This window comes from Monodelphis domestica, chromosome 5 (genome assembly GCF_027887165.1).
Source record: "Monodelphis domestica isolate mMonDom1 chromosome 5, mMonDom1.pri, whole genome shotgun sequence".
In the NCBI taxonomy this organism is placed as follows: Eukaryota; Metazoa; Chordata; class Mammalia; order Didelphimorphia; family Didelphidae; genus Monodelphis; species Monodelphis domestica.
The window spans coordinates 121031536-121056643 of record NC_077231.1 but is presented as its reverse complement, the minus strand read 5'-3'; the positions used below and the strand labels follow the sequence as shown (position 1 = coordinate 121056643).

Below are 25108 nucleotides of genomic sequence, written 5' to 3'. Positions count from 1 at the left end.
TTTCTGCATCAGTGACTTTAATATGGCTGCCACTGGGTAAGGAATTACGTCAGAGTGAATCATGGAGGAGGATATTCCTTAAGTCTCAGCTCTCTCCTATCTCTTTCTTAATCCAGTCCACATATTTGAGCACTTTGGTGTAAAAGCCATATCCCTTGCTACACCCAATGCCCCAGGACACAATGCCTGTGGCTACCCATCGATCTCCACTTTCATCCTTCACAGCAAAGACTCCACCACTATCTCCTTGACAGGCATCTTGCTTCCTTGTCTTGTCCCCAGCACAAAACATGTTGGTGGAAAACACTTGTTTACTATTTTTTTCATTGAGCCAATTCTGGCAGTTCTTTGATGAGGCCATGGGCAAACTCACAAACTTCAGATCATCAGATAGTTTTTGACTCTCAATCCCAAAGCCACTGACATAGCCCACCAAGCCCTTTTCATAGAAGGTCTCATTGTCTGGCAGACAGATGGGGAGGAGGTGGGGACCCAGCGGGACGCTGTTCTCTAGCTCCAGAAGAGCAATGTCATTGTCAAAGTTGTTCGTATCATTTTGATTATAGCCTGGGTGGATGATGACCCTGCGCACAGGGCGGATCCCCATCTTCATGATTTCATCCACATTTGTATGGCCCAAGAAAACATCTATAGAGGTATTGGGCAATGAAGAGCTGTCCTTAGGATGGAGAATGTGGGCAGCTGTAAGGATCCATCTATCACCCAGTAGTGCCCCACCTCCTCGTCCATAGATATTGGTGAAAGCCTGCCAGGGGAAGTTGCCCAACTGAGCACTCTTCCCCGCAATGATGCGCTGATTTTCAACTACAGGATTAACTGGCTTCCCACACACTGGAAAGAGAGGGAGAAGAAAGAAAAAGACAAAATCATCTCATCATGTTCATCATACTTGGTCTTCCTTATTCCACCCTACTTTCATCTCCAAGCCATTAGACTCTTGATCCTTTTCCTATTTTTGCTTGACTCTTCTTCCCCACTCTGGTTCCTAGAATGTCTTCTTTCCCTAACAGCTTAGCCCCTCTGCCTTATTACTCCCACTGGGACTTCAGGGGAAGATAGACATCCTTGTGAATTGCTCACACTACGTCAAAGCTGACAGTCCCAAAGGATCTTTGCTCACCAGGCAAACACCGAGGAATCTTCTCGTTTCCATGTTTGTCTTTCCAGGTGCCTTGGGCTGAGCAGGTATATTTCGCTAAAGAGATAAAAAAAAGGGCATGACCAAGTTGAAAGGTAAAGAGCCAAAAAATTAACTTGGAGAATGAACTTCAAGACAAAAATAAGAGATTAGGAATTGAAGCCAGAGATTTAATAGCCAGGATGACCACTGAGAAAGAGAAAGAGCTACTGAGAGAATTAATTCAAGGACTCTATGTCGATTAGCCTTCAGAATCAAAGAATAAGTACAAATATTATAGGTTCTCATTTTACATGAACTCAAGCACATGTGAATTCATGGATTCTGACTGGCAATCAAAACAAATAAAGGCAGTAAACTACATAAAATAAAAAATTTTAATTACATACTAAATCTGCGCCATTTTCCCAAGTGGCATAAATAAAGTCTTACAGCAGTTTGCCTAGTCATGTTCATTCTCACTCTGAGAAGCATTAGTGTGAATCATCATATTGCTTCATGCCAAACATTAGCCTTAGTCTTTGTCTGAAGTTTTCACTTGTAACAAGTCAAATCCACATCAGAGAAGTGCTTCTCTTTGTTTTAGTAACACTAGTTATCAATAATGGCTCCAAAACACAAGGGTAGTGTTGCTGGAAGCTCTGGTGAGCCTAAGTAAAGTCATCAGGTGCCTTGGTATGCTCATAGAAGAAATGCTTATCAAATAATAGGATTTGTTATTATGCATGATTTTCAACTTACATGATGGATATTTGTCATGTAAAATGAGGTCCTACTGTGTACTTAATTTCCTTACCAACTCGATAAATATAATTTATATGTTGACAGCTCTTAAGGACAGAAGCCATTGGTTAAATCAACCTATCGTTCATTTGAGAAAAGAAATATTATTACAGATATTAATCTGCTTGCTGATTGTTGAGGGATGGCTCACTCGTAGCCTTCAGAAATATATATAGAAAGATGCATTTTTATATTGAATATATATGTACTTATATATTCATACATAAATGTATAGATAATAAATGCAGCTGTAGTAATTTGTTCTTAGTGATATTTTCTTTGTAATTGTTATTTCTTTCCTCATGTCTTGATCTCCCATCTTCCCTTACATTAAAATGTAAGCTACTCTGGGCAACTAGGTGGTTCAGTAGATTGAAAGCCAGATCTAGAGATGGGAGGTCTTGGGTTCAAATATGGCCTTAAACACTTCCTAGTTGTATGACTCAAGTCATTTAACCCTGACTCTCTAGCCTTTACTGTTCCTCTACCTTGGAATTGATATTTAGTATTGATTAAAAATCAGAAAAAAAGTTTTTAAAAAGTAAGCTGTTTTTCTCTTTCTCTCGTCTCTCTTTTTTGGAAAGGCAATATAGGGAAGTGGACAGAGCACAGCACTTTCAGTCAGAAGATGTTCTTTTGAGGTCTAGCACTTAATAGTCGTGTATTGATCATCTGTTTCACTTCTTTTGGTCTCAGTTTCTTCATCTTTAAAATGGCGATTTTTTTTTTGCACTAGCTAATTTTTGCACTAACTACCTTACAGGTTCTTGTGAGGAAAGCACTTTGCAAACTGGTGGGTGCTATATGAATGTGAAGATTGATACCGAGGGCAAGAGCTTTGCCTAATGCATTATGGTTGACCATTAGTGATGAGATATATGAAAGATGAAACAAGAGCAAATGGATTGAATGGTCTTCATTCATTTAACATTCAACATAATGCCTCTTTGCTAGTCACTGGAGCACAGAGAATCCAGTCTAACTCAAGGAGAACTTCCTGATTGTCACAGTGTGGCAACCAAATATTTGAACAGACAGAGGAGGAAGGCGGGAGTATATCTTTCGTTGGAGCGCCTTCATGGTTGGATAGAGGACTACTATTCCAAAAAGCTTAGACAATTACTTATGGTCAAGCAAAGGGCTGGGCCCACCTAGATGACTATGAATCATGACCATGGCCATCTTTGAAAGGAGATTATGTCGGTAACAAAGATAAGTCATATTGTGGCCCCACACAGAACTTATTAAACAAGTGAAACTGGTGAAAATAAGGAATGAGGGCAGCTCTAACAAAATAAAGGAAAAGGGCCAGTACATTGCATCTTGGTGGTTGTGGATGCGATTTTCTTTAGCATCAGCTAGGAGATCAACTTCTTTCTTTCCTCAGGTTACTTCTTTGTTTTAAAGCCCTATCTTCTGTCTTAGAATTAATACTGTATATTGGTTCCAAGGTAGAAGAGCAGTTAAGGCTAGGCAATGGGGATTCAGTGACTTGTCCAGGGTCACACAGTAAGGAAGTGTCTGAGGCCAGATTTTATTTTATTTAAGTTAAAATTTTTTTTCCACGGTTACATGATTCTTGTTGTTTCCCTCTCCTCTTCCTTCCCCCCTCTCAGAGTTGACAAGCAATTCCACTGGGTTATACATATACTATCACTAATGTCACATTTGAACCCAGGACCTCCTTTCTCTAGGTCTGGCTTTCAATCCACTGAGCCACCTAGCTGCCCCTTCAGTTTACTTCTTTAAATCAATGTCTAGTAGCTAGGAATGGGGTCTTCCAGAATCTAAGAGTTCTGATACTACTTCACTTTATCAAATTTTAGGAATTTTTTTAAAAAACTCTTACCTTCCTTCTTGGAGTCAATACTGTGTCTGAGGCCAGATTTGAACCTAGGACCTCCCATCTCTAGGCCTGGCTCTCCATCCACTGAGCCACCCAGCTGCCCCCTTAGGAATGTTTTTGGTTGTGATCTTATTTTTCTCTGATCTACTAGGGGTGGTGCAGAGGATAGAATGCCAAGCTGGAATCGGGAAGACCTGAGATTCCTGAGTCCAAATCTGGCCTCAGACACTCACTATGTGACCCTGGGCAAGTCATGTAACCCCATTTGGAGAAGGAAATGGCAAACCATTCCAGTATCTTTGCCAAGAATCTGACATGACTGAAATGAGTGAGCAACAATAAATTCTGGGAGAAGATTCACCTTTTTGAAGAGTGAAAAGAATAAAATGAAGAGATGCTTTTTGTTGTTGTTAAGAGAAGACAGAAAGAACGCTTCCCCTTGCCCTAGCTCGCCATTAGTTCTTACCTGATGAATACTTACCATTTTCCTCTCCATTTACCATCCGGTAATATGGCTCCTGGCAAGTATAAAGGATTTCAGCTTTGTAGGTATTTCCCCCCTCCTTAGTAAGGTACTTAAAGTTCCCATTGGGTAGTTTTTTGGGAGCTCCACAGTTGACAACTATAAGAAAGAACAGAGTAGAGCTGAGGGTCATCGGGTAGCTGGGTGTTTATAGTGATTGACCCTAAGCTTCCTTGCCAGGCATATATTCCTTTTCATGTACTCTATAGTCCAATCAAACTGACTTCCTTAATCCTTATGCTTAACCCTTCATCTTCTGTCTCCATGCCGTTGGACAGGCTGCCTCAAAAGCTTAGAACATGTTCCTTCCACAGCTCTTCCTTTCAGAATACCCCCCCCCCTTCTGAGCTCAATTCAAGCACTTCCTATAAGAAAGGAAGATCTTTTCCTGATCTGCCCCAGCAGCCAGTTACCACTTCTCCTTATTATTTTCTATTTGCTTCATGTTTTTTTTTAAATTTTTACACACACAAATATATATAGCTATATACACATCTGCACAATATTCATACATATGAACATGCAAATGAGTGCTTTTCTCAATACGATGTAAGATTCTTAAGGGCAGGTACTATTTCATTTTTTCTTTTGTATCCTTATCACCTAGGGCAGTACCTAGCACAGTGTCTAGCACCATTTGAGCTCTTATAAAGAACTGAGTGGTTAGAGTCTCATTATAAGAGGAAAGCGCTTTCTACTTAAGGAATAGATGGCTAAATGAGAGTTTTTTGGGGAAAAGAATCCAGAGGGATTTCCTAGGAGTGGCCCACTTTGGGGCAAGAAGAATGAAACTTCCTGGAGGGGCCACCAAGCTTGTCACTGCGGACGAGCAATGGTTTAGAAACAATATAAAAACCATATGGACTTCCCCACTTCAGACCATAATTTTTGATGGACTGATGGAAGAGCCCAAGGGGAGAGATCTCATGGCAAGGGGCTCAGTCTGATGGCCTCCTAACTTATTTTGAGCTGTATGAGACTTCCCTCTGTGAAGAGAGCAAGTCTTATCGGAGTCAGTATCCCTGCCTGCTGTTGCTTACTCTTGCAATAGGGCATAGGTCGGTGCCATGTGCCATCATCCTGGCAGACAGAGGTGAAGGACTTCAGTTGCTGGTTCCCCTGATTTTTTGGAGAAAAGAGAAGAATGTTAAATAATAGCAAAAGTGGCTGTTGGGAGAAATCAGTGATTGATTATATTTCCTGTTACTGTTGCTGCTGTTCTTCTGCCTTGATGTTCTTAAGCCTTTTCAAACCTCTTTCCCTTTTTTCATTGCAGACCTCTTTGGCCCAATTTATAGAGACCCAAAATGAGGAAGACACTTTGCCCCTGGTCATAAAGCAACCAAGCTCTAATTTATCTTTCTAGCCTTATCTCCTAGCTTTCCTCTTCCTGGGGTTCTCCCTTATTCTGGTCCTATCCTTTCTTCTCTTTGTATTTTTCCTCATACAATTTTCACACCTGGAATAAATAACCTCTCCTCCATCTCCAGTTTAAAGTTTCTCTTTTATTCCTCTTCAAGGCCCAATTCAGGTATCACATTCTTTTATAACCCTTCCCTAATGAAAGTGACTTTTGCAGAAATTTCTCACACTTATCTGAGACTGGAGAGAAGAAAATATGGGGTTAGGATGGGTAACCTATGCTAAGAAGATTTTACATGACTCTCCTTTGTCCCCTATCACATTTTCCCTTTTATCTAAACACTTGTGTACTTGTCAGAATCCCAATTTTTAGACTGAACCATTTTTGAAGTCCCAGTGCCTATTGAGCACATATCAAATACTCAACAGGAACTTTGTTGAAGTAAATCGAATTGGAAATTCTGCTGCTTGAACCCATGAGTCCTATCCCACTAGTGCCCTTCTTAGCTCCAATGTTAGAACTAAGGTTTAATAAAATCCACCCCTTGTCCAAAAAACAGTTGGTGATGTGGTATTAGAGTACAAGAGTCAGCCTAGAGTTGTGTATAGATCTGGAAATCATCTGCATAGAGATGATCATTTGAACTCATGGGCATTGATGAGATTGGCAACTGAGAGGATATAGAAACTAATGAGAAGAACCCTGGGGCTTATCAAATATTGATGAGCATAACATTGATGAAGATCTAGCTAAGTAGACTGAGAAACTGTGGTTTGGGAGGCAGGAGGAGAATTTTTAGGAGGAGGTGATCAAGAGTATTAAATCTTACAGAGAGATCAAGAAGGATGAGGATTTGGAAAGGTTTAGATTAGATTTACACATGAAGAAACCCTGGGTAACTTTGTAAAGAGCAGTTTCAGTTGAATGATGAAGTCAGAAGCCCAAGTAAAGAAAGTTTAGAAGAAAACAAAAGGATTGGATGTGGTGTAGAAGTTGTGTTTGTTTGTTTATTTTTAAGAAAGGAGAGGAGAGATTTAATATGATAGCTAGCAGGGAATGTCACAGTGAGTGAGGGTTTCTTAGGAGTTTGGGAGATATGGTATGTTTTTAGGCAACAGGGAAGGAGATAGATAGGAAGAGGATGAAGGTAAGAGAGGGAGCTGATGGCAGGATAAATTGTTGGAGAGTATGGAAAGGGATGGGATTAAAGATTTATCTGGAAGTTTTGGCAGAAAATTGGAGGGGTGGGTAAACTAGGTTAAGAAGATCAATCCATATGCGGGAAATCAGAAGCTTCAGGAGAGAAGTATGGGTGAAAATCAATGGAGGGGAAAATAGAAGGGACATTGCCATTGGTGTATTCTCAAGTTCCCCTGAGCAACACAAAATAAATGAAGAATTTGGGAAATAGATTATGAGTCTAGAACAGAGGTGTGATATCAGATGCAGATGCATTAATGGGGGTTCCCTTCTCTGCTACACATAGTAGGCACTATAGCAATGCTTCTTCCTTTCCTCCCTCCTAAATCTTCTCTAGGCTAAACACCTCAAGTTCCATGATCTGATCTTTATTGGACGTGGTATCTGGTCCTCTTGCCATTCTGGCCATCTAGCTCTGTACGCACATATGTCCTCATTCTTTCTAAGATATGGTGCCCAGAACTGGTCTGACCAGGGGAGAGCAGAGTGGGATTGTCTCCTTCTGAACACTTTCTGCAATTTGCTTTTAGTGCACTGTGCAGCTCTCTTACAGGTAGTAAATTAGCATTCTAATTTGTTAAATGCTCTCCTGTGAGTTTGGTTAGGATGAATCCATTCTCCAAAGCCTTAGTTATCCCTGGATTAGTTGATCAAATCATGTTCTCTTTCTGAGATGTAGGCCTTGGACTTGGGGTGAGCCCTTTCCTCCACCCTTAGTACAACCTCCCTGTGAAGTGAGGCCTTGCCTGAAATGGTTTTTATCCTAATTAAAGTCATTTTGATGAGGTCAGGCTTTCTCCCCTGCCCTGGAATCTCACCTCTGTGAGCTGGTAGCCAAGTTTGCAGGTGACAATGAGGTAATCACGGAACTGGTACTGTGGTTGCAGGTTATTGATGACAGTGAATTTGTCAAGTGCCTTGGGCTGGGGGCACTTGATAACTGTTGAGGAACAGGAGATGAGTGTGAATCTCAGAGTCATCTACTTTCCCCTTTTGGCCTTCTTTCTATTAGATGATATCATTGTAGCCGCCTGGGAAGGCCATGGGAAGCTTAGGTGGTGGGATCGCTGTGGCGCTCCTTACCTTCAGTGGTATAATGGATCTTCCAGCCTCCACTGTCTCCTGACTCATCTGTGAAGAACAGCACATCCACAGCATTGCTGCTAGTGTCCATGACGCCAGGGCTCTTCCTCCCGCAGTACTCGCCAAATGACTTCCCATTGGCGTAGACCTGGTGAGGTGTAAGAGGGAGGAAGAATAAAAGTGCTAATGTTCTGCCTTACTACCTTGGATATGCAGGCACTGGCAATGCTGACCCACCTGTGAGGGAGCAGATATTTTTGGCCGGTGTACAGATAGGGTCATCTGTACCTTGGATTTTTCCCCCTCTTTTTGTTAGAAAGAAGTATCTGAGTGGTCTGACATTCTGAGAAGTTGGGGGGAGGAGGCTTTCTCTTCTTATGGCCCCTCAGACTACAAACAGTAAATAATGGAGAAGAAATATAAAGAAGCTGCACCTGGAGCTGGTCATAGGGGCAGTGAACTTGCTGATGGTCATCGATTTCGAAAGGCTCTAGGAACTTGAGGTTGATAGTTAGGCCGCGGTCCACACGAATACTGTAGTTACAGCGCATGTCAGGGGGATAGGCTTGGGGGTACTCCAGGCTGGAGATGTACCCTGATGTCTCTGTGAATAGCTCATTGCTGCACTCCGCTGCAATTTTAAGGCCAGGCAGAGGTCACAAAGAGGCTCTTGCTTGCCCCAGCCTTTAGTGGCTCTCCCTCCATAACCTGAAAGTTTCCCTACTTCCCTCCTTTGGTTTCTTACCACGGCAAGAGTGTTTATCTGCCTGGAGCTTGTAACCAGGGCGGCAAGAGCAGAAGTAACTGCCTACAGAGTTGTGGCACAAGTGTTCACATCGAAGTCCTAGGTTTGAGTTCTCCTCAATTGCATTGTCCTGGGCAGCACACTCATCCATGTCTAGAAAGAATATCAGCAAAGACAGGTTTGAATTCTTTTGTTATAGGGCTGAAGGCAGAATCCATCAATAGTTATTCATGGGAAGCCCTAGAAATAGAATATGGGTTCCTGGTCTTGGCAATGAAACTTTCTGTTGGCCCAGTAGACTCTTTGGACCTTTTGGTGACATGGTTGGGTTCTCTGTTTCCCTCTGCAGACTATTTTCACAGTGGGTTGTGGGAAAGAACCAGGGTCACATATTAGTATTGTGACAAGTTCATGAAACCTTCCTCCAGCTTCAGTTATCACACATACCCCTTAATCTGGGAAGATTGACTCCCTAAAGTCATGGTTGGTGTTAGTCCAGTGGGGCATACTCACCCACAGCTTGGAAGTAGGCCAGGAATCCTTTGTAGAAAATGGTGGTCCCATTCTCCTCATTGGAGAAGTCAGTATGAAATGTTAGCCACATCTGGTTCCCCTGGGACACAAACTCCTTCTGGCTAGGAGGGTTGCCTGGTGTGGAACCCAGTTGCCCACAGAATCGACCCAAGTCTTTCTTGTCGGCAGAGATCTGACAGAATAATTAGGGAGAAGATTCCCAACCAAATGGCAAGTCAGTTAGGATCACTCTCTTTCTGTTCTGTTTGAAAGATTCCCTTGAATGATTTACTAGAAAGTCATCCCTGCCATCCTCCTGTCACCACCACCACTACCATATATTGGCTGCTGTGAATAAATTCTAAAGAATGAGCCTTTCTGCTATAAAGCTACGATCCCATGAACTCTAGGGACTCAGGATGTCTAGTAAGTCCCATTGGCTATTTTCTCTTTATGACCAAGCAATCAATATGTCTTACTACCATGTCTTTACATAATAACAGCTTATTTCAGGCATCCTTGCTGGGAACCTCACCCAGTCCCTTTCTCCCCATTATTTCCCCAATGTCACCAACTCTTTCCCTTCCCTGGTTCTCATTTGTCCTCTCTTTGGTCCCTTTATTCCTTACCTCTGTTCCAGACTTAATATACTTTTGGCACTTTCCATCTTTCAATTCCTAGACTTGCCACCCCAAGGTCATCCACTGCACTTGGTCCAAAGCTGAATTTTTTCTAAGGCTATCAGCTCTGGTTACGCAGAGGTAATGCTCCTCAAAGACTAGTACTCCATGAGGACTCAGTGAATATTAAGAGGACAGAAGTTCCTGTTCAAATTCCCAGCCCCTTTCCCAATCGGAGAGTAAGGTTGAGGGTTAGGGGAGGATCCTTGATGCCTGAAGTCTACACAATTCTTCCTTTTGTGTTCTTTTCCCCTTCTCCCCACCATCTCAGTACCTTGACATAGTCATAGAAACAGCCTTCAGAAGGTTCCAGGTCAAACTGCCAGAAGACAAGTTTCACAGAATAGCCCTGAGGGACCACAATCTCTCTGGTCTCATCGTAGTTATTGGGGTATGACTTGGGGTACATCGGGGATGTCACTTCTCCATAAAGCTTGTTGATAATAGGGATGGAATCCCCCAACCTACAGAGTAGGAGGGACACCAAGAAGTGCCAGAGTGACCTGTTAATGTAACAAGAAAGTACAGAGATAGAGATATAGTATTAGAAGGATAGCAGCATGGGGTAAACTTCCCCATGGAGTTGAGTGGGATAGAGAAGAAGAAAAATGATTCTCTTGCTTAGTGCTTCTCTTCCTAACTTATCCTAGATGGTACCACAGTAGGATGTACAATGCTCCTGAGGTCATTGCCCTCCTCTCTGTATGCCTTTCTGTTTTCCTCCCTTTCACTATTCCCCTCCTCCATCCAAAGAGGAATTTCGTTTTCCCGGAACAGGAGTGAATCTGAAACAAAATGATATTGGGTTGGAAAAGGAGGGAGGGAGTGGAGGTGGGGAATGGGTGGATCTAGATTTCCAAGCCAAATCCCTCAAACAGTGGCTTCTGCTGGTTTTTGCAAAGGCCTCTGGGAGAGAGGGTAAGACCTGCATGGATGATGCCAACAGTTGGGAAAATCAGGTGCCCCATCTGTCTACCCCTCTACCCTCAGTCTCACTATCATATGCCACCAGATGTGGGGCAGAAGAGAAATGTGATCATTTGTCTTTGTGGTCCTCCAGTCCCACTGGTGCTAGGAGTTGTTTCATCTTGGGGATGAGGGAAGGGAGAAAATGAGGGCACTGCGAAGAGAGCCCTCACTACCTCCTCCTGGTCAAGTCATTGTACCCCTTCCCCCTCCCCAGTCAAGGCCACTCACATTCTCTGAGCCTGCGCAGGGGTCCGTGACTCTCCCCACAGCTGCTTCATGCACTCTGGAATGAGAGAAATCAGGGGCGGGGAGTGCTGTGGGGGGAGACCTGAAGGGGAGGGAAGGAGGAGGGCATATGTGAGGAGGAGGGAGAGAATTGTTTCAGGGAAAGTTAAGGGGAATTGGTTATTTGCATACTTAAAAAGCAGGGTTTTGAGGGGATTTTTTTTTTTGGTTTTGTTTTTAAATTTGTGGTGCCACCTGCTGTCCTGTACAGGGAAGGGCTGTCCCATGGTTTATGGCAGAGAGACCTTTCCCAGGGTCATTGATTTAGATCTGGAAGGGACCTTAGTGATCATCTAGATCATCTCCCTCATATTACAAAATAGGAAACTGAGGACCATAGAAATTAGGTGACTTAATCAAGATCACATAGGTGTGTTAAGCGATAGAGGCAAGATTTGAATCCCCATCTTCTGACTTTTGCAGCTTCAGCACTACTGATGGCAATAATACTATCTTTTTCTCTTTTTGTATATAAGTGCAGGAATCGGAACATTGTTTGATTCTATATTATTATCTACAAAATTCTGAAAATCATTCAAATCAATTTCATGTTTTAAAGTTTCACTTAAATAATATGGTTATTTTTCAAGCCATCCACAGCTAAATTATTTTTTCATAAGACCAAGTAGATGGTTCTAATTAATTAAGATAATTAAAAATGTTTTCTCCATTGTTTCTCTTTGACAAAAAAATCATGTGTTGATTTATATTTTCTAGCAACTTATGCCCAGAAAGAACATTAAATTGATAATTTTATTAATAGAACATCTTTAAACTTAGTGGCTTAAATCTTCGACTTGAGAATCACACTTTCTAATTCCAATTTTTAAAATTTCCAATGCTTTCCTGACACATTTGATTAGGTTTTCTGCTTTCCAAATCTTAGTTGATCTTGACTACAATTCAGTTGAAAGTAATAAAAATTCTTCAAGAATATCAATCATTAAAGCAAAGTCTTATAAGAAATTAATGTTAGTTAATCTCTTTGCCATGCCAAAATGAGAATGAGAAAAATACATTCATAATGGAGAATATGCACACCCTACAGCAGTACCAGCTTGTAAACTATATAACCTCCATCTCAGTCCCAGTAATCAAACAATTATAATCGTTTCCATTTCAAGTTCTGTGATTCATTTTCTAGCTTGGTTTGATTTTCATTGGGGTGGTGATAAATGGGCTACATTTTTGTCCAGATATATTTTAAAATGATTAAGTTGTCTTATTTCATATGTAGGATTATCAAGTGACAATTGGGATTGATGATTCAAATAGTGCCAAATGATTTTAGAAAAATTTTCTAAGAACTCCATAGCTACCTTAGACTTTCCCCCATCATTATTTTAGTACATTCAGAACCAAATGCTATTAAATTCAATTTCAAGTATTCATTATTAAAGCCAGAATCATTTAAAGTAGATAATAATACATTGAAAATACACTCTGCAATGGTTGATATCAGTGCTTTAAAATCAATAAGTAACATTTTTTATGCAAGAAATAGTTAAACTGAGCAACTAGCTCACAAAATTCCTGAAAATTCAACCATCAATTCTTTAAAAACAAACAAAACAGAACAAACCCTTAACTTCTGTCTTAGAATGAACATATGCAAGTGAGTTGAAAGTCAATGGGACCAGCTAGAGCAATGGTGTCAGACTCAAAAAGAAATAGATCCTTGAGGACTATATATTGTCTTAGAAAACCACAAATGAACACTATTCCTATGGGGTAGTTTAGATAGAGGGCAAACCTGAAGTCAGGAAGACTCATCTTCCTGAGTTCAAATTTGACCTCAGACATTCTTTAGCTGGGTAGCCCTGGACAAATCACTGAATTCTGTTTGCCTCAGTTTTTTCATCTATAAAATGACCTGAAGAAGTGGCAAACCATTCTAATATCTTTACCATGAAAATTCCAAGTGGGATCACAGAGTTAGACATGACTGAACAACAAAATACTATGTTGCATTTTTATTTATTTTGTTAAACATTTCCAGTTACATTTTAATTTATTTCAGACCACATAACAAGCGGTATATGCCCAGAATTTGATTGCTCTGAACTAGAGGATTAGAACATAGATAGGACCAAAGTGTCAGGCATGTGGATGGGAAGATGTTCAAGATCTAGTCTGTCTGTCTGTCTGTCTGTCTGTCTGTCTGTCTGTCTGTCTCTCCCTCTCTTCGTTCCTTCGTTCCTTCCTCTCAAAATGCTTTCTGTCTTAGAATCCATACTAAATTTAGATTTTAAGGTGAAGAGCAGGAAGGGCTTAGGCAATTGGAGTTAGGTGATTTTTCCACGGTGGCATAATTGTACTCTATATACTGTGCTAACCAGCTGCCCCCATAGGCCTTTTAATTCTTCCTTAAACTCCTGATTCCTTTTTTCCAAACATTTCATTTTCATCCCCCATCTAATTAGACAGGAGTAGGAGAGGTCAGCTATAGCAGGCTGAAACTGAAAACTGAAAATTTCTTTTCTTTTCTTTCTTTTTTTAAATATTAGCTTCTATCTTAGAATCAGTACTAAATATTGGTTCCAAGGCAGAAGAGTGATAAGGGCTAGGCAACTGGGGTTAAATGACTTGTCTAGGGTCACACAGCTAGGAAGTGTCTGAAGTAAAATTTGAACCTAGGACCTACTATCTCCAGGCCTGGTTTTCTTTCCACTGAGTCACTAGCTGCCCCTAAACTGTGAATTTCTAATTTTATCTCTGTGCCTATGCTATTTAAAACTACTGTTAAAGTCCAATCAATGGTAATGATTCTTGTCCAATCCTATCAATGTGTGATGAGAAACTGAGAGAGTGGAAAACAAAATTTTTCCCAATTCACGATGGAGTAGGGGTGGAGTGATAAGCCAGTGGGAGAAAGATTCTTCAGTTTTAGTAATATTCCAGGATATACTTTTGATTGCTTTTTGAACACAGAACCTTACTAAAGAAGCACACCTGTAAGAGGAGAGGTGTAAGGAGTTGGTGTGGAAGAGGAGAGGTGGAAGGAGTTGGTGTGGTTTTCTCAGTTTCTCTTTTGCACTGCTATTTGTACCTGGCCTTGTCTGACATTAGATAACCCTTTCTTTATATCCTCAGTACTCAGTACAGTGCTTGGTACATAGTAGGTGCTTAATAAATACTTGCTGACTTGATGTAAATTCCATATATATACTCTTAGTTCCTGAAATGCATAGAAACTTTCCTCTCTTCTTATTTTGTATATATGTTGTATTGATTTGTCTTTGTCATTGTTCAGTCATTTTCAGTCATATCTGACTCTTTGTAATCCCATTTGGGGTTTTCTTGGCAAAGATACTGGAATGGTTTGCCATTTCTTTCTTGAATTCATTTGACAGATGAGGAAACTAAAACAAACAGGGGTATGTGACTTGCCCAGGGTCACATAGCTAGTAAATGTCAGAGGCCTGATTTGAACTCAGGAAAATGAATCTTCCTCATTCCAGGCCTGGCACTCTATCTACTGTACCCCTGAGCTGCCCATTCATTTGTCTATATATTGTATTCTCCAACTACAGTGTAAACAGCTTGAGGGCAGGGTCAGTCTCATTTGTCTTTGTATCCCTAGTACCTCCCTTGCCCACAGTAGGCACTTAATAAGTGCATATTTATTGAACTGTGTACCCTGATGCCCTGTAATTTCTCTGAATGGATGTGGTGGAGATGATGTGTCGGATCCAACATTTACCATGTTCTGAGAGTCAACCATTCCATTTTCAGTGTGAGCATTTACTACTCAGCAACTGCTACAATTTAGGGCTCGATTTATTGTTTTGTTGATTGTCTAGATTTAAGAAAGTCATGGAGAAAATGTTCATAATACAGATTCAACTTAAAAGCATGTCATGCACATATTTTTTTCCCAGAGACCCAGTTGTTAAACATTTACCAGAATGCCACTGTTCTGGGTCCAAGGAAATGATTCTCAGAAAACCTGGCAGAGAAATTTCTGGTGATCTTGGCATATCAGGGTAACTACACCTACCCCCTCATCTGGAGTGAGAGATTCAGAAATGGCAGAAACAAGATAAAGAGATACAATCAATCTATGCTTCCTGACTTCCTCTGATCTCTGGAGTCCCAAGAAAGATGAAAGGCTCTCATGGCAGGTGTGATTGGGGTCCATAGAATGAGCTGGTGTCTATGAGCAGCACTGTACTGAGACTACGGTCCCATGACAGGGAGATGACTGAGGAATGGCAGTGCAGATGCCAGAATTGTCTCATCCTGGAGCAGACAGTGACACTGGACCAGGAGGGGCAATGAGATCTGACGCTGCTAGTTCTGTTATGAATTCCATTTATCTGATGAGTGTGAGAAGTGGCTGTCCTTCTTTCATCATCCTGAAGTGGGGAGGGAAGACCCTCGTGGCCCCTTTAATATTTCTCTTTTTAGACCAGGAGTCTGAAATATACAGGGCATTCTCTACCCATATCTTTCCATTAGCCATACGTGTGTTCTGTCATGACTCTATCCTACCCAGACCCAACAATCAGTGAGATGAATAGGAAGAAGTTTAGGAGGCAAATGTCTCCATACAGGAATATTTGCTCTAGTTTCCTTTTTGCTTTGTATAATACATAGGATGCTCCTTTCTTGTATGTGGCGACCCCAGAATAGCTACCAAAGATAGATGCAAGGTTCTTCATACACTCAAAATGACAAACTGCAAGCCCCCACCAATGCTTATATTTCTCTTCTAGCTTGAGTAGCTAATTCAAAGCAAAAACATTTAATGGAATGCTGTACTAAGGAGGGTAGCTATGGGACACTTCACCAGTGGGGAGAGTGAGTATGCCCAGGGATCATGCATGAGGACTTTGCCTATGGAGAACTTTTGGGGAGGGACCACTAACATTCTCTTTTGCTACAGGACCCCGATGTTTTCTGAAGATATCATTTTGCTTTTCTCACAATGCCTGCTCCTTGCTGGGTATAGTATCATTGCTGGGTGGATTGATCGACTAGGTTCACTGGGTCTGCTTTTCACTGAGCAAGGTATGGATGACCAGCCTACTCATCAGACATGTCAACTCTACTCTGCTTTACTGGGTTATGCTGCTCTCATCATCTTGTTTCTACTCATATACCTTTCTGCTGATTGTTGCTCTTGCTACTATCTTCCAGGTCCATCTATTTTTATTTTTGCACTTAATTTTTGTTTTTCTCCAATTATATGTAAACAAAGCATTTTAAAATATTGAATTCCAAATTCTCTCCCGTCCTCTTTCCCCTTCCTCTTCTTGAGCAGGCAAGTTATTTGACAGAGATTAAACATAAGGCATGCAAAACACTTCCATATTAGCCATGTTGCAAAAGAAAATATAGAAGACCCCCTCAAAAATAATAAAGTAAAAAAAAAGCATGCTTCAGTCTGCATTCAGGCTCCATCTATTCTTTCCCTGGAAGCAGATAGCATTTTTTGTCATAAGTCTTTTGGAAATGTTTTGCTGAGATTAGCCAAATCCTTCATAGCTGATCATCATACAGTATTGATGTTACTGTGTACAATGGTCTCCTGGTTCTGCTCATTTCACTTTGTATCGGTTCATGTAAATCTTCCCAGGTTTTTCTAAAAGCATCTTGCTCATCATTTCTTATTTCTAGGTCCATTTCTTTCTGAAACCTTAACTCCTGGCTTAGAATCAATACACTGTATTGGTTCCAAGGGAGAAAAATGGTAAGGGTTAGGCAATGGGGGCTAAATGACTTGTCCAGGGTCACACAACTAGGAAGTATCTGAGATTATATTTGAACCCAGAACCTCCTATCTCTAGACCTGACTCTCACTTCACAGAGCCACCTAGCTGCCTCTCTAGTTTCATTTCTACAGAGCTAGCTGTCATTTTAATTTCATTCTATTAGATTATAATAGTAGTAGTAGTAATAGCATTTATGTAGTGATTTGCAAAGCATTTTACAAATCTTATCTCATTTGATCTATTTGATCTGGGTGGTAGGACTATTATTATTCCCATTTTACTGATGAATAAAGTGAGGCAGATAGAGGTTAAGTGACTTGTCCAGGACACAGTTTATGTCTGAGGTTGGAATTAAATTCAGGTTTTCCTAATTCCAGGTCCAGCCCTTCACTCATTTCATATTACTCTATTACTTCTTTCTTTTAAAGGAAAGTAAATAGCCCTTTAGTCAAAGCCACTGCACATAGTTAACAAAAGCCAGGTGGAATGTCCCCAGGCTGAGATTAAATCTTTGTGATCCCTCTGAGAAAGAGATCAAAGCCTCCTATCACACATAACTAATTTAGGGTTCTGACAATCTTTAACAATCCCAAAATGTTCTCTGGTTTAGCTGCAAATAAGTTTCAAATAGAACAAAAAATTAGGTCAAGGAAGCAAGTCAGTGTTATAGGCATGCACAGAACATTTTATCATTATGTGCACCCAAGGAATTTTTTTGTAAAGCAATTGAATGGCTTATCATGAAGAACATGTTTTGTATTCATTAATTAAATGAAAGAACTGAAAACTTAACTAAACTAAATGATTTTTTAAAGATGCCCTCACCTTCCATCTTGGAATTAATACTGTGTGTTGGTTCTGTCAACTAGAAAAAACACAGAACTATTAAATAGTCAAAATCACTCTTTAATCAAGGGAAAAGGGGTTAGCACTGCTACTACGACAACAGAGCTGATTTCCAAGACTGCACCGGAGTCAAGAAGCTCTGGTCACCAGCCCCTGGGAGTGCCACCGACTCAGGATGGACTCTGAGGAACAAAAGAACTTGGGGAACCTATGTACCACTCTAGATGACCTGGGGGCTTTAGGATTAGAGGGACAGTTGATTGACTTTACAATGGTGGGAAAGGAAAATGAGAAGTTCCAGACAGGAATAATAGTGAGGGGCTGGGGCCCCACAATGGACACAAAAGGGAAAGACTCAGCCTAGGGCTGGGTCACCTTGGTCGTGGACTTTAGCCTAGGGGGAAGAAACCATTGGGACAAAAGGGATGTTTAACATTGGATGGGATATGCTGTTCCCACCCAAACTACCAGGAAATTCACTGTCTGGTGAAGAGGGACCTTCCCTCAGGGGGAAACTCTCCTGAGACAAGGTCAAAACTTGGGGTTTCCACACTCCAACTAAATAAACTGGGGATCTCTAGATTTCCATGTTGACACACCCCCCTTTTGGTCAAGACTGAACGTCGCTGACCAAACATGGACAAATGAGTAATGCTATATGGGATTGGACTCCATCCCCTACTGGTGGGAAAGTCTAGGGACACAGATATTGGTGATTGGCATTTGGGGGCGTTCCCCAATGCCACTGGCGCATTGACAATTGAGCCAGAAAGGCAGGCAGTCTGCCTTTGGCCAAAAACTGACTAACAATCAAAACACTACCCCAATTCCCAAAGTCTCAAGTCTTTCACTTCTGGTGGGTCCTGATGATGCCTTCAGCCTCCTTTTTCGCAGACTTCTGTCCTCTGGCAGGCTCCTCCTTTGGCATCAGTCAGCTTTCTTGCTGCTGCAAGAGAAAACTTAAGAGAGATCTATAAACACATTCTTTAACGGGACTTGATCTACTCCCTATATGCTTATTCACTATAAGGATTATCCACACTGCTAACCTTAAATCTGTAATTCCATCTTATTAATTTTTAATAATATCTTTTCCACACAAATCATAAAATCATGTAATTTACATGCTTAATTAGAAAGATTGCCTTACTTTACCAAAATATAAAAATCCTACAAACTGTAGAAATATAAAAGCAGAAAAATTCTCACTATTAAAATGCTTCTAATCTTCCCTAAATTTAAAACCTTATACACTCAACTCACACACCCCCCTTTAGGGAGGTTGAAATGCTAGGGATTTTGAAATTGATTTCATTCCTTTTAGCTACTTAACCATAACCATGGTCCAGATTTAAAATATTTATCTTCTATTACTAACAATCATTTCTAGGCTCCATCATTTCTTCCTAACCTCTTCTGATACTACTTTGAGACAAACTAGCACTCTGGAATCTTTGCTGCAAATTCTCAGCTGTCACTTTCAAACTTTCATTTTTGTCAGGTAAAAATGTTCCCTTTTTAAAACTTTTCCTACTTCAATTAAGTTTGGGGAATAGCTCTGTCCTTTCTAGGTTCTCTATTTAAAAGGACTTTGCTCAGGGTAAATAGAATTCTCAGGGGAAATAAACTTACCAATACCTCTATGGTTCAGAGATATAACATGTGAATGATAGAAATTTTAAAAGAAAAAGAATACTTAGCCAGTTCAAACTTCTTTTTATCTTCTTCTTCTGGTCAGCCGTATTTTTGTGTCACTCATCGACTTTACTGACCACTTTGGAGTTGGGGCTTTCTTTAGATGAGATAGATGTATCCAACTTTCAATTCCTTTTAGTTTTGCTGCAGATGGATTTACCAGCAATACCTGATGAGGTCCGTCCCATCTGACTTGTAGAGCATCCTTTCGTAGGTGCCTCTTTCTGTATACCCAATCTCCGGGCTTCACTTTAGATGTTGAGGGTGTTTCTGAGGAAGAATTCCTGGAAACTGACTGAGATATAAGGTGGTTAAGGCCTTGGAGAGTTTTTGCTAGTCCCTGGCAGTATGATAAGAGGGAAACCTTGGTGCTCATGGAGTCAGTATAGGGTGGAAAAAGAGACATTGGCCGACCTGTGATTATCTCGAATGGTGAGAGTGAGAGCTTGCCAAAAGGTGTGGCTCTCAGGTTCAATAGAACTATTGGAAGGGCTTTGGGCCAGGGTATGTTTAAGTCCTCCATAAATTTGGCTAATTGTACTTTAATGATGCCATTCACACGTTCCACTAATCCTGAGGATTGTGGGTGATAGGCACAATGTAGATGATGTAATACAGGCCATGCTGTTAACAGCTGTGACACTACCGAACCAGTGAAATGTGTTCCTCTATCACTATGTATTTCCCTAGGAATTCCCCATACTGGAAATATCTTTTCCAGTAAGCACTTGGCTACTGCTGTTGCTGTGGCCTGTCTGCATGGAAATGCTTCTACCCAGCGAGAAAACATGCAAACCATTACTAAAACAAATTTGTATCCAGCATGAGGTGGTAACTGAATGAAATCAATTTGCCATACCTGAAAAGGGGCCTCAGGTAATGGGAATTTACCTGGCATAGGTTTTAAAGGCTTACTGACATTATATTTAGGGCAAATTTGACATTGCAAATACACATCCTCCGCTGCTCGCCTCAACCTCCCCCACCAATATTTGCGAGCGATGCTGACCAATTTGTCTGGTCCCCAGTGACTTATGGAATGCAAGTACTCCATCATGGGACGGCATAGAGGGTCCGGTAGGACTACACACCCATTTGGTCCTTGCCACAATCCAGTATCCCTGTTTCTAACGCATCCCTCCTCTAGTTTTTCTTGGATAGTTCTAGACATGACTTCTTGGGCTGAAACAATTTCTGCCTGGGTCAGCTTATTCTCAAAAATAGGTTCTTCCTTATCTGAAAGTGCCAGACCTATTGTAGTTGGGACCTGCCTGGCAGCTTCTTTGGCATACTGATCTGCTAGGGCGTTTCCCTTTGCATGGGGAGAATTCTCTCGGGAGTGCCCTGGGATTTTAATAATTGCTATTGCCTTTGGTAGTAAGAGGGCTTCTAACAGTCTCCGGACTTGTGCCCCATTCTTGATGGGGGTTCCAGAGGAAGTTAGGTATCCCCTATGCTGCCACAACATTCCAAAATCATGAGCCACCCCAAATGCATACCTGCTATCCGTATATATGTTTACCCGCTTTCCTTTGGCCAGCTCACAGGCTCTGGTTACTGCTTCCAGTTCGGCTTGCTGAGCAGAAGTTGCCGAAGGGAGATGTCCTGCTTCAATGACTTCTGCAGTGGTAGTGATGGCATATCCGGCCACTAAAATGCCAGATTCATTTCGGAGACAAGAGCCATCTGTATACTAGGAAAAATCTGGATTCTCCAGTTCTTTTTCCTGGAGATCTTCTCGTGGACTTAAAACAGAATCAACAATGTTAACACAATCATGCCCTTCAGTACAATCCCTGTCACTTTCCTCTATATCTGGCAGGAAAGTGGCTGGATTAAGGGTTTTACACCTAGAAATGGTGATGTTGGACTTAGCCAGGAGAGAGGCTTCTAGCTTTGCAAGGCGGCTTGTGGAAAAATGCTGAGTGTGATGAGAGTTCAAAAGCACCTCTATTGCATGTGGGACATGCAGTGTTAAAGGAGATTCTAATGTTACTTCTTCTACTAGTTCTAGTAAATCTGAAGCTGCCACTACTGCCCTTAGGCATGATGGTAGCCCTCTTGCCACTGAATCTAGACTTTTACTGTAGTATCCAAGAGGCCTAAAGTGGTCTCCATGTTTCTGGCTCAAAACTCCCAGGCTAATCCCGTTTCTTTCTAAAAGGAAAAGGTGAAAGGGTAGTGAATAATTTGGACGCCCCAGGGCTGGGGAGCTAGAAAGAGCTGACTTTAAGTCCATGAAAGCAATTTTTGCAGCCTCATTCCAAATCAGAGGTTCTGGGGACGAGGCCTTGAGGAGATCAAAAAGGGGCTTGGCTACTAAAGAGAAAGATGGGACCCATAACCTACAGTAACCAGCTAATCCCATGAACCCTCGAAGCTGTCTTTTTGTTTTGGGCCTTGGGAAATTCAATATAGCTGCTACTCTGGTGGGATCCAGGCTACGCCCTTCAGCTGATATTAGATGTCCCAGAAACTTCACCTGTGAAGAGACAAACTGCATTTTTTCTTTAGATACCTTATGGCCTTTTTGTGCTAAGGACTTAAGGAGCACAATTGAATCTTCCCTGGAAGACTGGGCATCTGGGGAACACAGAAGTAGGTCATCCACGTACTGGAGTAAGGTGGACCCAAATGGAAATTTAAGGCCAGCAAGGTCTGCTTTTAGTACTTGGGAGAAATATGTGGCACTCTCTGTATAACCCTGGGGCAGAACAGTCCAGCAGAGCTGAATTCCTTCCCAGGTGAAAGCAAAAAGGAATTGGCTGTCTGCATGTAGTGGCACACTGAAATAAGCACTGCATAAATCAACTACAGTGAAAATTTTTGCACTGTGTGGGATTTGATTTAAAAGGTTGTGGGGGTTGGGGACTACTGGAGCTCTGGGGATAACACAGGCATTTACTGCTCTTAAATCCTGAACTAGACGCCACCCTCGGCCTCCAGGCTTTCGGACACCCAGTATGGGTGAATTGCAAGGGCTGGTACATTTTATCAAAATGCCTGCCTCTAGATAACTATCAATTAATGGTCTAATTCCTTCTGTCGCTTCCCGTGAGAGGGGATATTGAGGGACCCTTGGAAGGGGTTTGGATGGGTCTAACTGAACTTGTATTGGGGGAGCGCTTAAAATTCTCCCGATGTCGGAAGAATCAGTAGCCCACAGAGAGGAAGGAACTTCCTCCAGCTGTGGAAGATCATAGGCTATAATGGGAGCTGTAAGTATTTGGAAGGTGGGAGGGGCATCCGATGGGGATAGGGAAAGCCTTATTTCCTTTCCTGGGGAAAATTCAATTGTGGCTTTGTATTTGTCTAAGAAATCTCTACCCAAAAGATGCAGGGGGGCATCTGAGGAAAGAAGAAAGGAGTGCATATCTTTCACTTCTCCCAGAATAAATGGGAGAGGTTGAGACAAGTAAACAGATTGCACATGGTTTGTGATCCCCACTATTGAAACTTTTTGGTCACTCCGAGGAAGGGGGCTAGGAAAGGCCGTGGGGTTTAAAACTGACATTGTGGCCCCAGTATCTATGAGAATCTCAATAGGATGGGATACAATCACAATGTGAGTGATGCCCACTGGGGAGGCGGACACCACAGTGAAAACCCCCTTGATACCCTCGGAGCCCCGTCATTGTGAGGCTTCCCCTCGGGGGAACTTTCCTGAGTGGTATTGAAACTTACCTTGGCGTCTCCCCCTCTTACCCAGGAGCCGATGGCAGTCCTTTTTTAAGTGCCCGGTCTGGTGGCAAAAGTGACATCTCCAGGCTCTTTGCCTCCCGCCTGCTTTTTCAGCAGAATAGGGTTCAGTCGGTCTTCTCTCCTTCTGCTCCCAGTGTTTTAACTTCGGATTGGCCTTTGTCATTGCTTGCCATTTCTCTAAGTACTTGCTAGCATCCGGTCCATACTTCGAAACCATGTAACTTGCGGCCGTATTTCTAGGTGGTTCTTTGGGCTGCTGACCGCCCCCACCAAATTTTGGGACAACAGACAAGCTGTTACCCATGTCCAATGACTATGGACAAATTGACTAAGGATCCCTTAATTAAAGAGCGAGTTATTCCCAAACCAGAGATGCGAGTCCTTCCTCCGAGAGAGCCGCTTACCTGGCCCTTGCTAACCGGACTCCTGACCCAACCCCAAACAGGTTGTGTGTGGTACCTCAAGTCTGGGGTCCTCGTTAGCTGGAGGGCTCAGGCCGCGGGGACTTCGGATCTCGCTGGGGCCTCCATTAATGTCAACTAGAAAAAACACAGAACTATTAAATAGTCAAAATCACTCTTTAATCAAGGGAAAAGGGGTTAGCGCTGCTACTACGACAACAGAGCTGATTTCCAAGACTGCACCGGAGTCAAGACGCTCTGGTCACCAGCCCCTGGGAGTGCCACCGACTCAGGATGGACTCCGAGGAACAAAAGAACTTGGGGAACCTATGTACCACTCTAGATGACCTGGGGGCTTTAGGATTAGAGGGACAGTTGATTGACTTTACAATGGTGGGAAAGGAAAATGAGAAGTTCCAGACAGGAATAATAGTGAGGGGCTGGGGCCCCACAATGGACACAAAAGGGAAAGACTCAGCCTAGGGCTGGGTCACCTTGGTCGTGGACTTTAGCCTAGGGGGAAGAAACCATTGGGACAAAAGGGATGTTTAACATTGGATGGGATATGCTGTTCCCACCCAAACTACCAGGAAATTCACTGTCTGGTGAAGAGGGACCTTCCCTCAGGGGGAAACTCTCCCGTGAGAAAAGTCAAAACCTGGGGTTTCCACACTCCAACTAAATAAACTGGGGATCTCTAGATTTCCATGTTGACAGTTCCAAGGCAGAAGAGTGATAAGGGCTAGGCAATGGGGGTCAAGTGACTTGCCCAGTCACACAGCTCAGAGGTATCTGAAGTCAAATTTGAACCCAGGACCTCCCTTCTCTAGACCTGGTTCTATCCACCGAGCCACCCAGCTGCCCTCTAAACTTAATGATTTTTAAATGACCATCCTTAGGGTCTGCAAGCTATACCTCCTTTAATGGGTTTCTGGGCATCTCTTTTGTCTGCCATTGTCTGGAGCACTCAGTAGTTTGTTCTCTAATCAGGAGAACAATGTTTATTAGCTCTCCGTTTCCATTTAACCACTTAAATGAGGACTGGCTTTTACAAAGAAATGCTTACTAAGCACATATAGCAAGAACAAATGGATAAACATTTCCCCCTAGCCACAAGGGCATACTTCCTGCTACACCACTAGGGGAATAGGCTCCAATTTAGCTCAGTACCAATCTTACATTGGTCCTATCCAGTCCGAGCAGACTTCCAGATTAATTTTTCCTCTGGGTTTGAGACCCAAATGATACTGCTGAAAATCTTTCATTGCTCCACACAGCATCAACTGGCTATAAAACCCAGCCTGGATTATGATTCCTGGTCTTCTAAAGCTCATTTCTCCTAGATCAGGGACTCCCCTAACTTGCTTTAAGAAAAGAAACGAATGAAGGAAGAGACCAAGGATCCAGGCTTATTTCTCAGGGGTTGAATAGCATCAGAGGGAGGGAAAAGGTCCTAAAACTGACCCCTTACCTCTTGGCTTCTCATAAGAGTCATTGAGCTCCCTCAGCCACAAATGGAGCAAGAAGAGGGATGTCTGCAGCAGACTCAGCACTCTTGGAGGATTCCAGCAGTTCTGGCTACATTCTCGATCTTTTTT

General features: G+C 42.1%; 1 protein-coding gene across 1 annotated transcript; it reads right to left on the bottom strand.

Moving 5' to 3' along the window:
- On the bottom strand, positions 1-25108 carry C1R (complement C1r). The gene is made up of 12 exons (XM_056799186.1): positions 24982-25108; positions 11093-11147; positions 10170-10398; positions 9216-9408; positions 8703-8855; positions 8392-8588; positions 7958-8105; positions 7693-7814; positions 5352-5430; positions 4270-4410; positions 1142-1216; positions 1-852 (listed from the first exon to the last, which is right to left on the bottom strand). Exons 2-12 carry the CDS (start codon positions 11140-11142, stop codon positions 86-88), a joined length of 2154 nt encoding a protein of 717 aa, XP_056655164.1. The 5' UTR covers positions 11143-11147; positions 24982-25108; the 3' UTR covers positions 1-85.

Excerpts from the sequence above, each read along its gene's own strand:
- C1R (XM_056799186.1), bottom strand. The coding sequence starts at position 11,142 with ATGAAGCAGCTGTGGGGAGAGTCACGGACCCCTGCGCAGGCTCAGAGA. Across the intron at positions 8,106-8,391 it reads GCCCCTATGACCAGCTCCAG|GTCTACGCCAATGGGAAGTC; the intron begins GTGCAGCTTCTT and ends ACACCTCACCAG. Across the intron at positions 5,431-7,692 it reads TTGGCTACCAGCTCACAGAG|GGGAACCAGCAACTGAAGTC; the intron begins GTGAGATTCCAG and ends CCAAAAAATCAG.